The sequence below is a fragment of the Mobula hypostoma genome, chromosome 6 (genome assembly GCF_963921235.1).
Source record: "Mobula hypostoma chromosome 6, sMobHyp1.1, whole genome shotgun sequence".
Lineage (NCBI taxonomy): Eukaryota > Metazoa > Chordata > Chondrichthyes > Myliobatiformes > Myliobatidae > Mobula > Mobula hypostoma.
Genome location: NC_086102.1, coordinates 66,124,862 through 66,142,976, shown reverse-complemented (window position 1 = coordinate 66,142,976; position 18,115 = coordinate 66,124,862). Strand labels below are relative to the sequence as shown.

General features: G+C 39.0%; 1 protein-coding gene across 9 annotated transcripts in view; it reads left to right on the top strand.

Moving 5' to 3' along the window:
* dmd (dystrophin) overlaps nt 1-18,115 on the top strand; it is a 1,998,855-nt gene that overhangs the window by 1,109,530 nt on the left and 871,210 nt on the right. For all 9 annotated transcript variants that reach the window (XM_063050913.1, XM_063050911.1, XM_063050907.1 and 6 more), the window contains one exon: nt 5,242-5,392. In XM_063050913.1, the coding sequence (XP_062906983.1) occupies nt 5,242-5,392 (151 nt within the window). The remainder of the gene's footprint in view (nt 1-5,241; nt 5,393-18,115) is intronic.

The window sequence follows — 18,115 nt, the reverse complement described above, 5'->3', positions numbered from 1 at the left end:
ACTGGCGCACCTCAGGGGTGTGTGCTTAGCCCACTGCTCTACTCTCCATATACACATGACTGTGTTAGGCATAGCTCAAATACCATCTATAAATTTGCTGATGATACAACCATTGTTGGTAGAATCTCAGGTGGTGACAAGAGGGCATACAGGAGTGAGATATGCCAACTAGTAGAGTGGTGTCGTAGCAACAACCTGACACTCAACATCAGTAAGATGAAAGAGCTGATTGTGGACTGCAGGAAGGGTAAGACGAAGGAACACATACCAATCCTCATAGAGGGATCAGAAGTGGAGAGAGTGAGCAGTTTCAAGTTCCTGGGTGTCAAGATCTCAGAGGATCTAACCTGGTCCCAACATATCGATGCAGTTATAAAGGCGGCAAGACAGTGGCTATACTTCATTCGGAGTTTGAAGAGATTTGGCATACACTCAGAAACTTCTGTAGATGTGCTGTGGAGAGCATCCTGACAGGCTACATCACTGTCTGGTATGGGGGAGCTACTGCACAGGACCAAAAGAAGCTGCAGAAGGTTGTAAATCCAGTCAGTTCCATCTTGGGTACTAGCCTACAAAGTACCCAGGACATCTTCAGGGATCAGTGTCTCAGAAAGGCAGCGTCCATTATTAAGGACCTCCAGCACCCAGGGCATGCCCCTTTCTCACTGTTACCATCAGGTAGGAGATACAGAAGCCTGAAGGCTCACACTCAGCGATTCAGGAACAGCTTCTTCCCTTCTGCCATCCGATTCCTAAATGGACATTGAACCCTTGAACACTATCTCACTTTTTTTTAATGTAGAGTATTTCTGTTTTTTTTAACAAGTTTTTAATCTATTCAATATATGTATACAGTAATTAATTTACTTATATTTTATTATTTATTTTCTCTTCTATATTATGTATTTCATTGAACTGCTTCTGCTAAGTTAACAAATTTCATATCACATGCCAGTGATAATAAACCTGATTCTGATTCTTTACAGTCTTTTGCTTGGTGCTCTCTTGAAGCACAACACTTGAAACGTATTGAGGGCTCTTTCAGAAAGCACCTCTGGTTTGTGAGCAGTTTTTCTCTGAATCCTCTGCATTTCCTTAAGGGTTGAGATTTCATATAGATGGAGCATTGTCTATCAGCATTCATAACAGAGCTTTCTATTTCAGTGTTGCTGACCGTGGTAGGCTTCTGGTTTGTGATGCTTTTGCTGGAGACCTCTCTTTGAATGACTTTTTACTGGAAGTTGAGAGCAGAAAACACATTTAATGCATTTCATATTTCTGCATGACGGCAGGTGAAGTTCACAAAGAAAGAAAGTGGTGCATAGGGGACATGATACTTTGTTTTATACCTGAAACTGTTGCTTATCCACTGTTCTCGGATACTGTTTGATGGTTTCTTCACTATAGGGTTTATTCCTCTTGCTGCATCCAAGAAACTCATCCCTAGTAGGTATCACTCTTTTTTTTGTGTCTGGCAGTTCTGACAACAGATCTGCAAGCTCTTGTAGCTTCTGCAATTCTTTGTGTAAGAGTTTTGGAAAATTATCAAGTCTACGGAGGAGAAATTTTGCAATTGCCTCTGGAGAACTGTAGCATTTGTTCAGCCCCTGCCACAGCATTTGTAAACTCATAGCTGGATTATTCTTCTGAACTGTCCAAATGTTTCTTGCACTTTGTAGTAACTCCCCATCAATCCACTTACAGAGAAGGTCTAGGTCTTTGCTAGGTTTGAGACTTAGTCCTTCCACAGCATTGAGAAAGCTCAACTTCCAGGACAGATAACTGGCACACTGTTTGTTGAACACTTCTAGTCCCACTGAGACTAGGTCCTTATAAACCGGATACCAAGCAAAGTGTAATGCACTTGCAGCTCCTGAATCAAAACATTATGAAGATGGTTTGCCAATTGTGTTCCTGGGATGTATAGAAGTTCATTCCCTCCATGTCTGTGCAGATGGGACTGGCATCAGTAGCAACACCTGACTGATATCTTTTCTGTGATAGAACTGCAGAAGAGGGTGTTGTGTATCTTTCTGTCAATACCTGGACCATGTGAAAGACAAGGTGGCTGAGTTGTGTGGGCAACTTTTCCTTGTAGAGCTGGATCACTGTCTTTTATAGCCGAAATGTGTTTGGACATATTCTTTGGTAAACTGCACTGGCTGTTGTGACGGCAAAGCCTAACTCATTCCAGTGAAAGACTCACAACTGTCCAAGTCAGCTGCTGCTTCATACACGTTTGCCTTTGCTGAGGCAGCTTCAGCTTCACACTCTCCCTTTAATGTACTTAATGTAGCCTCTATACAGCGGCATGCAAAAGTTTGGGCACCCTGATCAAAATTTCTGTTACTGTAAATAGCTAAGCAAGTAAAAGATGTCCTGATTTCCAAAAGGCATAAAGTTAAAGACGACACATTTCTTTAATATTTTAAGCAAGATTACTTTTTTATTTCCATCTTTTACAGTTTCAAAATAACAAAAAATGAAAAGGGCCCGAAGCAAAAGTTTGGGCACCCTGCGTGGTCAGTACTTAGTAACACCCCCTTTGGCAAGTATCACAGCTTGTAAACGCTTTCTGTAGCCAGCTAAGAGTCTTTCAATTCTTGTTTGGAGGATTTTCGCCCATTCTTCCTTGCAAAAGGCTTCTAGTTCTGTGAGATTCTTGGGCCATCTTGCATGCACTGCTCCTTTGAGGTCTATTCACAGATTTTCGATGATGTTTCGGTTGGGGGACTGTGAGGGCCATGGCAAAACGTTCAGCTTCCGCATCTTGAGGTAGACCATTGTGGATTTTGAGATGTGCTTAGGATCATTATCCTGTTGTAGAAGCCATCCTCTTTTCACCTTCAGCTTTTTTTTTACAGACAGTGTGATGTTTGCTTCCAGAATTTGCTGGTATTTAATTGAATTCATTCTTCCCTCTACCAGTGAAATGTTGCCCGTGCCAGTGGCTGCAACACAAACCCAAAGCATGATCGATCCACCCCTGTGCTTAACAGTTGGAGAGGTGTTTTTCTCATGAAATTCTGCACCATTTTTTCTCCAAACATACCTTTGCTCATTGTGGCCAAAAAGTTCTATTTTAACTTCATCAGTCCACAGAACTTGTTTCCAAAATGCATCAGGCTTCTTTAGATGTTCCTTTGCAAACGTCTGACGCTGAATTTTGTGGTGAGGATGCAGGAAAGGTTTTCTTCTGATGACTCTTCCATGAAGGTCATATTTGTGCAGATGTCGCTGGACAGAACAGTGCACCACCACTCCAGAGTCTGCTAAATCTTCCTGAAGATCTTTTGCAGTCAGTTGGGGGTTTTGATTTGCCTTTCTAGCAATCCTACGAGCAGTTCTCTCAGGAAGTTTTCTTGGTCTTCCAGACCTCAACTTGACCTCCACCATTCCCGTTAACTGTCATTTCTTAATTACATTACAAATTGAGGAAATGGCTACCTGAAAACACTTTGCTATCTTCTTATAGCCTTCTCCTGCTTTGTGGGCATCATTTATTTTAATTTTCAGAGTGCTAGGCAGCTGCTTAGAGGAGCCCATGGCTGCTGATTGTTGGGACAAGGTTTGAGGAGTCAGGGTATTTATAAAGCTTTGAAATTTGCATCACCTGGCCTTTCCTAACGATAACTGTGAACAACCCATAGCCCTAACAAGCTACTTAAGGTCTGAGACCTTGGTAAAAAGTTATCCGAGAGCTTAAATCTCTTGGGGTGCCCAGACTTTTGTATGGTGCTCCTTTCCTTTTTTTCACTCTAAAATTGTACTAAACAAAAATAATACACTAATCTTGCTTAAAATATTGAAAAGAATGTTTCATCTTTAACTCTATGACTTTTGGAGATCAGTTCATCATCTTCTCACTTAACTATCCACAGTAATGGAAATTTTGACCGGGGTGCCCAAACTTTTGCATGCCACTGTATATGCTCTCTCCACTTCTGTACATGCTTTCTCAATTTCACACTTAGAGTACGCTGCTCTCATTCTTGCTGCTTCAGTTTTTGCACAAAATTGTGCTGCAGCGATGATAGTTGTTTCATTTGAGTGTTGTGAAGATGCAGTAGATGAGCCACATTCTAACCTGACCTCCAGGTCTTGGCAATTGATGTTGTTTGGGCTGGATGTTGACATTATTGTCTAAAGCATCAGATGCGTCTTCAGTCTGGGGCAATGTGTTTGAAGTCGAGCTCTCTTTTCAGTCTATTGGCCTCTCTGTGTGTGTGGACAAAGCTGTGCAGAGAGCTGAACAACCTCTCAAAAATCACCTGAGAAGAAGCTTTCTTTCAGGGTTTTCAATTAGATTTCCTTTTTTTCTCTGTGAAATTGCAGTGTTAAGTAAAATACATAATGAAATCAACAGAGAATCATCATGGACATGAATATACTAATACTATCAATTATTCACAGAACAGGCGTTAACCAAGGGAGTACACATATGCAACACTCCCTATCTATGCAGTGTAAACACATAGTGCAAAGATAAACCAAAACATAATAATTCCTTCAAAATATATCTACTAAATGATTGCCAATATTACCAAAATATTAAGACTTACAGATATTGCTGTTCAAGGGCAAATAAAGAGAAAATGGAAATGAATGTCTTTCCATTGTGTGCTTCAAATCAGAATTAAAAAGCTACCCACAGAGGAAGTGATATGTAAAAATGCTTGCCAACAGGAAGTGATGCTCATACAAAGTGAACTGCTCCTCCAGAGACAGGAACACTGAGCCTTGCCCCTAATTTAGTTGAATTTCAACATGGCAAAAATTTCAAGTCTTTTGACAATCAAATACAAATGTGTAATATTTATAATGATTAAGATGTGAAGAAGAATCATTTCAAAATGTTTAAACAGTTGAATGGAATGAAAAATAAAATATTCAAGTACAGTATTTTAGTCATTCACACACATTATCCTCCGTTGAAATGAATGGGAAAGAAGTACTTGTGACAGTTGCAACCTGCCATGAATTTTTGAGTGAATTCTTTGAGTGAAAACTTAGTGTTTTTTGTGGGATAAACAACTATTATGTTAACCTTTCAATGAATACTTCCAAATTAGTTTGATTTGCCATACAGCATTGAATTGAGACTCGTACCACTTCGATTGTTCTCCAAAATTGTTTTTCTGTTGTTTGTTAATTTAAAAAATGAAAATGTACAACCTGAGGTAAAATCATAATTCAAATTGAAAAGGCACTTCTTTTACTTCTTTTACCCCTTTTACCCAGGCGGTTTGATAGAAGTGTGGAAAGATGGCGTACCTTCAACAGTGATCTGAAAGACCTGGCCAAGTGGATGACAGAAGCCGAAATTACTCTGGCTGACAACAAGATGGAGGCTGAAAATATAGATCCAGTGAGAATGAAGCAAGTAATAAAGGTAGTAATGCCTCATAATACCCAGTTTGGTGAAATATCAGCTACTACATGTTCGATGAATTTCTGGTTTAGAATTAAGTATAGAAGTTTGCAGTGGAATTTTGAAAACAATTTGCATAATTGGTGCTCTTCAGTGCTTGGTGTGCAAATGTGGCTATTTGTGCTTTTCATTTACTTCTGCACTGATTTGACTTATACTGTTGAATAACAAGATTTAACTTAGAATTTACTAGAAATGTTAATTGCCTTGCAAAGACTATTGAGATTTACGTAAGGACTTGTTTGGAGAGAAAGGACAAATCTGGAGTTGACATCCTATGACAGTCGCGACTATATTGTGCATTTAAGTTTGTATGTTGCTCATGGTGCGTAGTGTTGAGAATGCATCCTCATTAATACTATTTTTCACGCATTTATTTTGATCTTATTATAATGGGTAATCAGTAGATTATTGATGATTAAATGGCAGCATACAGTATGTTGGGATGCAATTATAAGGGAGCTATAAATAGACCTTTTATCAGTCGTATTGTTTTTGAAGACTTTATTGTTGCATTGCTGGTAGGATGGATGACAATAAAAAATTCCATTAGCTCTGCAGCAATAGAGGCTGTTACTGTAAGTATTCTATTGGATCAGTGATGCAAGGGTTTACAAGCACAACATGGTGACCTGTATGTAAAATTAGCAAGTTATATGTTTTTAAGTGTAAATCTATGCCCTTGTGTTTTCATTTCTGTTAACCTGTCCCAAAAAAATAAGAGAGCATACTACCTGGAATGTCTGATCTTAATTCATCTAATCACACCTAAGATCAAAGAAAATATTAGAATACTATCTACATTTTTGCTCAGGTGATTTCAAGATTAAGTTTACTGAAAAGATGAAGTGTTAAAGGGAAGATAAATTCATGGAATTCAGTTGCCAATCTAAAGTTTTATATTCTGAAGCTATGACTTTATATGATTATTTAAAGTGCAGTGCTAAAATATGTGGCAACATGAGAAACTGGGTTAATTGGATGCTTAAGTGGATATTTAAAGTCACTTTGCAAGGCACAGGTGTCAACAGATACCAAAGTAAAGAATGAAAGACGATAATTGGCATTGATTAAATGTAAGATTTTTTAAAGGCTTTTCAAATTAAGGAGCGATACAGTACATCAGAAAGAACCCCTGAGTCTGACTCTTCATACTTAGACATGATGTGTGGTATTGGATTAGGGTCCAGTTTGCTCTTATTGCATTTTACCTTATAGGTTTAACTTTCTTTATGATTGCTTACATGTTTATCAGTGGACTTTTAGTAACTTTTATATTTGGTTCTGTACTTGTGTAGTTTTTTGTCTGCAAAGCTGGATTGCGACCTCACAGCTGTTAACTAGTTTCTTATCTAAACCTGTTCAGACCATTTGCAAAAGGGAAGGAAATAATATGCTCAGGTTCCTTTGTTACTTCTTTACCTGCCTTGCTTGCAGATACAGTCTGACCCTGTCTAAGCTGTACTATGATAAACATAGAATAACTCAGCAGTTACCATAAGATTTTGGTCTCATTCTTGACTTAAAAGAATTTTTGGATAACATCAGCTCCAGATCAAACAGTGGATTGACATAATTGTGGAATTACAATCTTTGCTACACATTCTTCAAAGTTCATACATTCTCCCACAAGCGTGATCCTCAGAATTGAGGTCATTTAATTGAAAATTGGAAAAGTGAACTATCGGGTTGAGGATTTCAGGAGGGTACAGGATTTGGAATGAAGCCATGAAAGAATCTGTAAATGAAGGAAGTGAGATTGGATTGAATGCATGTGACCGGCGGTGCGGGGGGACGGGGGACATAATGTTGGGGAAGCAAATGAAGGCAAGGTGAAACTTTTGTGGTTTTGTTAAGGTACCAAAAGGATGTAAGGAATGTGCCAGCTCTATTTTAGTGTCATGGTATTAGAATTAGTGTGATAGTAATACAAACATACATTGCAGCCTCTTCCACCAGTTAGTTCAATGTAAATTGTTGTGGTATCATCTGCTGTGATATCTGACAGAGTTACTTGCAGTGAACAATTGGAGCTCTCCACCGGCCTTTGATTTCACTCACCTAATGAGGCATGACTGAATTAAGCAAGAGTGGTTTCCTGGGAGTACAACAGATTGTAATGGAGTACAGCAGCTTCATTGAAGGACAGGGGATCTGTTCTGGTGGTTGTTGTCAGGCTGCTGTTCTCCATAATAGCTATTATACACACAAAACAGTACTCACAAGGACTGAGGATTTTTTTCATAATCATTTTCAGATGGATGTTTTTATTGGGAGATTCATTACATGTTTAGGTTGTTAGTTTTGTCTGCTGTAATCCTGTACATATAATTCCTTTGTGGCCATGTAAGCTGTTTGAAATTTCATGAAATGTTCTTTCAGAAATAGTCAAGTTAGTTCCAGCATTTAGCTATTTGCATCCCTGGTTTATGATCCTGCACTAAAAGCACTGCATTGAATGAAAACCAAAACTGAAATGCAGAATCAGACTGTACCGAGCACAACTGTGATAACAATTAGAATAATAAACAGAAGGATGTACAGAATATTAGCAGACTCTTTGGTTCCTGTACTTTACAAACAGCAATCATTTACAGCTCAGGAACACATCAATCATTTCAGATGTTTGTTTTAATTTAACTATAAGAAAGCTGCTTGCACAAAATATTACAAAGTCTGCATTTGATAGGGAAGTATTTTGGTTCAGTGATTGGATTAGTTTTGTCCTTATACGGAGTTGACTCAGTTGGTGATAAAAGGACAATAGTACAAAGTGAAAGGCAATGGGACTGGGGGCAAAGGAAGAATCAAACAGCTGGTCTAAAAAAAAGGTAAAAGAGAGAAACTGAACCATTGTCAGAATCAAAATTCAGTCCATTATCACTCATTTATGTTGTTTTTCAGCTACAGTACAGTGCAGTACAAAAATCACTATAAATTACACTAAAAATATATATATAAATAAATATTGCAAAAAGAGAACAAAATAGGTAGTGTTTATAAGTTCATGAACCACTTGGAAATCTGATGGCAGAGGGGAAGAAGCTGTTCCTCAAATGTTGAGTATGAGTCTTTAGGGTTCTGTCCCTCAATGATGTTAGTATTGACTGAGATGAGGGCCCTTCATGATGGATGCCACCTCTTCGATTCATCACCTTTTGAAGATGGCCTGAATGCTGGGGAGGTTAGTACCCATGATGGAGCTGGCTGAGGTTACAACTTACTGTAGCCTTTTCTGATGCTCTGCAGTGGCCCCTCCAGACCAGACAGTGACGCAACCAGTCAGAATGCTCTCCACAGTACATCATAGAAATTTGCCAGAGTCTTTGGTGACATACAAAGAACCTGATGTTTCAATAGCTATCTTCCCAACTGTGTAAACATTTCTCCATTTTTCAGTTGCGAAGAAGTCACCTATGTTTCCATTAATTTGCTGTTCAGCTGTGTCAGCATTTGTGACACCTCATGTTCCCAGCTCCCATCTTCCCCTACGTTCTTCTGAGCTGTGGTCTAGAGGGGAGAAGATTTTACCCTGTTTACATGATCGTGCACTTGAAGTAGATAGTGGTCATTGGCCTTGTCATTGAAAAGGATCAAAGTTAGCTGAGATAGAGAAGAGAAGGGATATTGGAGATGTAATGAATGAAAATGAGAGTAGGATCAAACCACAAACAAGGGAAAATCTGCAGATGCTGGATATCCAAGAAACACACAAAATGCTGGAGGAACTCAGCAGACCAGGCAACAGCTATGGAAAAAATGTACAGTTGACGTTTCAGGCCGAGACCCTTCGGCAGGGCGGATTTTACTTTTGCTTTTGGATCAGGAAACAAAGTTGATCCAGTTATCAGTACACTGGGGAGACATGAACTGATAGGGACTGAAGTCAAGAATGTTCTCTGTCTCTTTCTGGGGTAGCGGCTAAGCAACACACACACAAAATCATGAGGAACTCAGCAGGCCAGGCAGCACCTAGGAAAGGAGTACAATCGATGTTTTGGGCCGAAACCCTTCAGCAGGACTGGAGGAAAAAGCTGAGGAGTAGATTTAAAAGGAGGGGGAAGAGGAGAGAGAAAACACTAAGTGATAGGTGAAATCTGGAGGGGAAAAGATGAAGTAAAGAACTGGGAAGTTGATTGGTAAAAAAGACAAAAGGCCATGGAAGAAAGAAAAGGGACGAGGATGGGCAAGGAGACAAGTTGTGAGAGGGGAAGAAAGATGGGAAATGGTGAAGGGTGGGGGTTGGGAGGCACTACTGGAAGTTTGCGAAGTCAGTGATCAAGCCATCAGGTTGGAGGCTATCCAAACAGAATATAAGGTGTAAACAACAGGAATTCTGCAGATGCTGGAAATTCAAGCAACATACATCAAAGTTGCTGGTGAACGCAGCAGGCCAGGCAGCATCTATAGGAAGAGGCGCAGTCGACGTTTCAGGCCGAGACCCTTCGAAGTCCTGACGAAGGGTCTCGGCCTGAAACATCGACTGCGCCTCTTCCTATAGATGCTGCCTGGCCTGCTGCGTTCACCAGCAACTTTGAAGAATATAAGGTGTTATTCCTCCGACCTATCACAACACTGGAGGAGGGCATGGATGGACATATCGGAATGGAATGGGAAGTGGAATTAAAATGGGTGGCCACTAGGAGATCCTGCTTGTTCTAGTGGACAGAGTATAAGTGCTCAGTGAAGTGTCTCCCAATGTATGTTGGGTCTCACCGATATACAGGAGACAACACCGGGAGCACCAAACACAGTATATGACCCCAACAGACTCACAGGTGAAGTGTCGCCTCACCTGGAAGGACTGTTTATGGCGTGAACATTGATTTCTCAAACTTCTGGTAATGCCCCCCAACACCCCCTCCTTCACTATTTCCTATCCCCTTTTCCCTCTCTCACCTGATCGCCTTGCCTGCCCACCACCTCCCTCTGATGCTGCTCCCCCCTTTTCTTTCTTCCATGGCCTTCTGTCTCTCTCACCAATCAACTTCCTCGATCTTTACTTCATCCTTCCCCCTCCAGGTTTCACCTATCACATTGCGTTTCTCTCTTCCATCTCCCAACCTTTTAAATCTACTTCTCAGCTACTTTCTCCAGTCCTGCTGAAGGGTTTTGGCCTGAAACGTCGACTATACTCTTTTCCTCAGTGCTGCCTGGCCAGCTGAGCTCCCCCAGCATTTGGTGTATGTTGCTCGGATTTCGAGCATCTGCAGATTTTCTCTTGTTTGTGAGGAGCTTGGAGCTATATTGAAGGAACTGAGTAAAACCTAATACACATTGTTCAAAGTTTGAACATATTTAGTTGGGTTAAGTGGGATAGTTTGTGCCTTGTTCATGTTAGAGGCAAGTCTTCTGACCTCCCTGGTGCAAGGAAAATTGAACTGTTTAAGAGGCAGATGGTATCTGAAACATTGCCAAAATAAGACTGGAAAGAAGGAAAGCAGCAAAAATATTCTAGATAGGACTGAATGTATTCTGTAGGATGAGGATAGTTATCAGTGCATATGAGGAAGAAAGTAGAAACAGACTGTGTTTGTTTGGAATTTGTGGAAGTATGATCTCCATGGGAAATGAAGTCAAGATTTAATGGGAAACGCTGGTCTGTTGAGGTCTTGAGGAGGTGTTAGGGATGAGTTGATCTAATCTTCAACCTCCGCAATATGGATACCAGTGCACAAAGCAACAAAAGCATCCTAGGTTTACTTAAGCCGCAAATATTCTGTTCTTAAAAACTGCAAATTCAAAACAGTTGAATGCATTATTCTGCAGTAAGGAAGAGAATAAGAATTTTTTCAAGTATGTTTTCTGTTATCCTGCCTTGATCTTACTTTTAAAATGTTTTAGCGTTTTGCCTCTTCACAGGGAGCCACTTTTGTGGAAAAAATCTCAAGTTACACTCAGCAAAGTGAATGGGGAAAAATGCTTTCTCTCTGTTTACATCTTCCTTTCTTCCCAACCCCATCTGATGGATGATGGCAATTTGAATCTCCATTCGTGGGAGGATGTGTTAATCATCAAGCTTAAACTGTCAATGCTGAGAATAACAGTTGGATTTAGAATTAGACAAAAAGGGAGGTATTCTGCTTTTACTTTCCTTAGGTGAATATGACTTCTGAAGTTTACAGCCCATAATACGTTGTGACATGCCGACATAGATGTACAGTCAAAGCACCATCATTTTTTCTCTTCTCCACATTATCACTTGAAGTAAAATGCACTCTGTACATATTACTCTTATGACTTTCAATATCACCTCTTGAGAGAAGGCTCAGAAAAAAAAGACTAATTAAAGACATCAAAAGACTAGTCTTTACCATGGAAAGAACAGCGGAAAATATTTATTTTGTTTTTTTTAAACCATCTGGATGCGAGGCATTTCAGTGACTGAGGAAAAACTGTAGATGGGAAAAAATTTATGAAGCATTGTAAAGATTTATGTCAACACAGTAGCAAAGCAATCTCACAGTAAAATGCTTGGCAATAAATGTAACTCTTATATGTCATACTGTTTGACATATCTAACGGTGAGGATATCTATTAGAGTGCAAGTACAGGGATAACTGATATCGAAGATATTTAAAGATTTTCAATGGAATTCGTGTCTTTGAATTTAACATCCAATAACTAGAATGTAATAAAGTGCGTACTAAATCATATTTATGAATGACAGAATTATAACTGTATTACAGATACCAAGACTCAAGTGAAACAGTGGATTAGCGATAGTAAAACTTTACCAGTAATTTTAGTCAGACCACCAGAGCCTGTGATTGTATATTGTTTTTGCATTGCTTATATACTATATTTTCTACTTGACTTCTAGTGTATGCATCTTGGTCAACTGATTGAGTATAGCTGTTCGACTGTATTTGGCACAACATTCAATGTTTCTCAAGGCAGTCCAAGCAGAAGATTTCACAGAACTAATTGTCATCAAATTTTCCTGATGCAAGTGTATGCCTCAGGAGTTAACTGCAAAATAATAATGACAAACCATGGGAATTGATATGTGGTGCTGGTTTTATATAAGCTAAACTGGAATAAAAATGAGCTCAAGTCAAGCTAATTGATTTACTGCCAAGTTGCAATAAAATCAACATGATTGCTTCTTTAGATTGTGTTTTAAAAGAGCAGCAGTTCTGTGGCAAGCTGCTATGTTGTAAAGTCAGGCTCTGTACAATGCTTTTATAGAAAACAATCATATTGGATAAAGCCACATTAATCTCAACATCTAATGGAAAAATTGCATCATTATTGATAAATCAAACCCCAATGCATTTTCTTTTTGTGTTCAGATCATTTCGCACCACTGAGAAAAAATGGAGAATTTGCTTCATTTGTTGACCATAATGTGATCTAAATCCTCACATCACCAATGTGAAACAGCTGACAGATTAATGAGCCATTCATCTCATTGGTTTCCTTTTAAAATCATGTAAAGCTTAGAATATTTGCCATGTTTGGTACATTATTGTGGAATTCAAAAATAATTATTTGTGAATCCTTTCAGGTAGATTTGAAGAGATGCAATAGGATGTATTATGAATTCAATTTTTTAATATCATTTTAAGTTAAGAGTTCACCTAATTTCACCTATTTAAAGTAGAAGTAGTTTGTTGCACATACAGTAAATGCACTTGAAAGCATGAGTGGATAAGTTGAGAGATGCCATGATTTAATTTTGTAATAACTCTTTCCATATGTGGAAACTAAGTTCTCAATGTATGTCTTCAATGTATTATAAAATTCGTAATGAGTAAGATGTCTGTTATGCCACTGGCGTTTAGAGGAACAATGAATGCCCTCCATCTCTGGAGGTGATCAGGGCTTCCTTCATCACATCAGTAGTTTCTTCTCAGTTTTCACTACTGTCAGTCATGCAAGTCCCAGGTGGAGACTCAGGAATACCATTACACTCAGAAGTAGAAGGATTCTTCATTGCTGTTTCTGTAACGATTTTGTTTTACCAGTCAGGGTTGTTAGTACTGAGAACCCCAGAACCTGGAGAACCAGTGGACCACTCTTAGTCTGTCCTCTACCTTTGACCTGTTTGGCATGGATGACCCTACCAAGAGCCAAAGCATAAAGCCCTGACTCCAGCCAATATTGCTGTCTGGGTCATTGAGGCACACAAGCCTCCAAACATGACAAGGTTGTGGTCCTCTTGGAGGATTATAAAATTAGTGAGCCTGTAAATTTAGTTGAAAGTTTTATGTACTCAGTATGTTCTTTTATCATAACAGTAAACACAATAATGGATAAAAATAAAGAAGACTATTTTCCTGTTTGCATTCATTTTCAAATAAATCAGTAAATGTGTTTGTTGCTGGACCAGGATTTATGTGTTTATAATTTAGTCCCCAAAGCCAACAATCACATCAACCTGAGTAATTCTGGTTCAATTGTCGGCAAAGCTCAATAAGATTTAAAAACTGCAGATGCTGGAAATTTGAAATAAAAACAGAAAATCCTAGAAACACTCAGCAGATCAGGCAGCTCCTGAGAAAAGAAACAGTTATCAAACATTGACAATTATCAAACAAATAACACTGTATTGATGGAGTTGTTTACTCATTCCTTGCCAGAATGGATAGGGTATAGATGCTGCAGATTGTATTCGGTCAAACTGAAATTTCTGTGATATTGATTGTACTTTCACTGGTAGGCTTCCTTACATAACAGGTTTCTCAGTGTATATATCTGTTTCTGTTCAAAGTCCTCAGCTTATTTCTTTTATTTTTCATCTTATTCCAGAATCGAGCCTTCGTTGGGGTTGGTGGGGAGGCATGGAGAAGTGTGGTTTTGTATGCACACTTACAATGTTACGTAGGGAGGAAATATGTTGGTCTGTTCGCTGCATTGGCAGGGCTAAATAACTGATAGTTGTGCAAGCCCCATATATGAAGGTAAAAATGTTGCATGTAACTATTGAGTCCCAATTGATAGAATTAATTGCTGTGTTGTTTTGAGCAGTGGCTGACACTAGTGCTAGTGAGATCTGATACCTGAGGATCCATTCACTATTCCTGAAGTCATTGACCATCTTGTAGCTTAGCATCCAAGTCTGAAGGCTACATTTCCGGCTCTGACTTCTGCAGCACCATGTTTTCACCATCTCCTCACATTGTATCTACATGGCCTCCAAGCTTTCTTAAGGGGTAAAACTTCTCTACTCTTATGCACTGCATCTAACAAGTCCCCCAAAGCACATCAGGGGGAAAAAAGGTGAATATACTGTCCCATATTCAGTCACCGTGCCCTCTTTCTGGGCTTTAATTCATCTCACTAAGGATTCCCGGCACCTAATTTTTACCGTCTCAAACGGGTTTTGCATAGCATTTGGTTGGCTGCAGCTGCAGCTGTAGCTGATATGTCACAATTTTCACCTCCTGACAATAAACTGTTAGTTCTTAGTAATCAGGCATCCTCAAGATACTGTCTCAGCACTTTATGTTGATGACTGTTTGTTCATTCTTTATGGTGATCCCTATAACTGTCTAATTTTTCTCTCACTACCTTTACTGAAAGACTGCAAGCAGTGTTGGGCAATTGGAAAACTGTTTGCTTGAGTGAATTGGAGTCTTTCCTTTCGCTGGATGATTTGATGGCAGTATACTGTATGACTGAATCTTCCTCCTTTTTGCATTCAAATATTTTCAAATTATGTTGAGGAACAAATCTATCATCCTATTTTTCCTCAGAAGCTTCTTCACTAAAAGTGTCCATTGGGTTTTCCCATCCCTATCTCAATGATATTCGGTGCTATTTTACACCACTTTGTAGGAGGCAGTAGGCAGCATGTACTCAGTTCTGTCCATGGTGCCCCCACTTACCCTGTTGATCGTTATTAATTAGGACAGCACTTTTGTTGACTTAAGTTCTCCCACATTGCAAATGATGCCCATGATCTATGGAGGTCTTGATATAATTAGGTCATTCTTCTGATCACTCTTGTCTTATTGACCAAGATGATGCAGTACCTGGAATGGAATGTTCTGCTCATCATGTAAATTCTTACAAGTAGCTTTATCAACTTTAAGTGACATGAATATTTTTTTTAAATTGCTGAACCTTAATGTTGCTTAATGAGTTGCAATAATGAGTATTGTTATTACTGCAATTCACTTGCACTGAATAGAAGTTATTGGAGTGTTAAATAATTACAAGTGCATCTGCAAGTAGAAAATAAAACCATTGAAAATTGGTTTCCATTCCCTCACAATGTATATTTTATCAACACAAAGTGTGAAAGATCAGGTTAACAGTACTAATTACTCTAAGATTGAAATTGCTTATACCTTGAGTGATATCAAGATATAATTCAACATATCATTGACAAATTTCTTCACAGAGCTATTGCTTTTAGTTTGGCATGTTCTCCAGAAGCATTTTTAACTTTCTAAAGAAAATTGTTTCCTGTACTAATATACATTCAATTGATTTTTTTTCAGGGACCTGTTCTTATTGCTATGTATCAGAGGAAAAGTGTAACTACATATCTGGCTTTTTAATTATTCCATTAATTGTTTGGGATTTTTTTAAGCAGCCATTCAAACTCTAGCAAACCCATTAATGGTAAAATTGAGCTTGTCCAAATGTTAAAAGATAATAAGACTGCAATGCAGAATTCTCTGTTAATGCAGTCAATCCATTTCTTCAATAATGTACTTACATTGTGAAAGCAGCATTCTGTGCAATCGCCATGAAAATACAGAATCTTAATAAATAAGAGTTGACAGCCTTCCCTCTATTACACAACAGTTAGTTGATGAGCATAGTTTCAGCAATTGTCAAAATAAATTATAAAGATTAGAAAGAGTGACCTGATGAAAATGTGCTTTCTTGGCCATGATCTACTTGGATTGACAGTCTTGTTCCACAGGGCTGATTTGCCTTACTTCATTAGTGAGCAGAATGACTTCGGAACAACCTGCAATTTATCATTCCTTCACAGACATAACTCAGATACCGTGTTTACATTTGATGGGTATTTCTGGAAATTTATACTTACTTCCAAGTATATAACTTTGGTCTTACAGTTCTTGAATATAAATACACTCAGTGGCCACTTTATTAGGCACAGGAGTGGAACCCAGCGTGGTCTTCTGCTGCTGTCACCCATTGCTTCATGGTTTGATGTGTTGTGCATTCAGGGATATTCGTCTGCACTCTACTGTTGTAATGTGTGGCTACTTGAGTTATTGTTGCCTTCATTCTGGCATTCTCCTCTGAGTTCTCTCATTAACGAGGTCTCTTTGCCCACAGAACTGCTGTTCACTGCATGTTTTTGTCTTTTTCATATCATTCTCTGGAAACTCTAGAGACTGCTGTGTGTGAAATTCCCAGGAGATCAGCAGTTTCTGAGATACTTGAACAACCCTGCTTGGCATCAACAATCATTGCACAGTCAAAGTCACTGAGATCACATTTCTTCCTCATTCTGATGTTTGGTCTGACCAACAACTGAACCTCTTGAACATGTCTGTATGTCTTGGGTGTTCAGCCACATGATTGGCTGATTAGATACTTGCATTAGTGAGGTGTACAGGTGTACCTAGTAAAGTGGAATGGCCATTGAGTGGATATCACCCCCGGTCGACTAGAACAAACAGTTCTACAGTTTCCATATTTTCACACTACATAATGAGTTTGGTGATCCAGATCCATCTAGAATTTGTTGAGTTCAGCAGCGGACAATATAAAAAGTCTGAGCTCTTAGCTTTTCAGGTTCAAGTTTAGTTTCTTGCCATTCAACTGTGCACATGACTAAAGCTGAACGAAACATTTTTCCTCCGGACCAGGGTGCATTTTGTGATGAAAGACTATGGATGATGATCTGAGAGAAGTCCATTTGAACACCTAAACTGGATTGAGACCACATTTGTGGTATTGTGTACAGTTGTGTCTGCCTACTATCAGAAAGAAAACATTAATCAAGAACAAGTGGTGTAAAGCTTTACAAAAATGCTGCCGGGGGATCGGAGTTGTAGGAAGATGTTGATTAGGCTGTGACTTTATTCCTTGGAATGTAGGAAATTGAAGGTTGACCTTTTAAGGGTGTATAAAATTGTATGGACTCTATGAGAGGGTGAATACACATAGTGCAGGGAAGAGAAACTAGAAACAAGAGAGCACAGGTTTAAGGTGAGAGATATAAATGGGACCTGAGGGGCAGTTTTTTCACAAGATGGTGGTGCATGTATGGAACAACTGAGGAAGTGGTTGAGGCCAACATGTAGAACTTATTTAGATAAGCGTATGGATAAGAGGGGATTAGACGGATGCAGGCAAACAAGGCGAGCAAGTTTTTGACTGAATATCCAAGTTCTACCCCCTGCTTTGCTACAACTGAAACCACTGGGCACTGAAAGGAAAGTAGTAATTAACACTATAATTAAGAACTCCTATTTTAAGCTCATAATGAGCTCTTAATTTGTTGTAAATTTTTAATGCTCAGTGTTTTTTTTCCCAGCTATATAGCATGAAGTGGAAGGCTTTGAATGGTTTATTATGATCAGAAAGATTCTTTGGGGGGTAAATTTAGTAGGACCTGAAAACAGAAAATTAAGGCGGAGGATGAGACTGTGTTTATGGCCAATTTTGATGCCGATTTCACAGTGTGTGTTACATTTCCTAGCAGGGTGCCCAAAATTGAGTCGCCAACATAGATGAAACCTTCTGTCA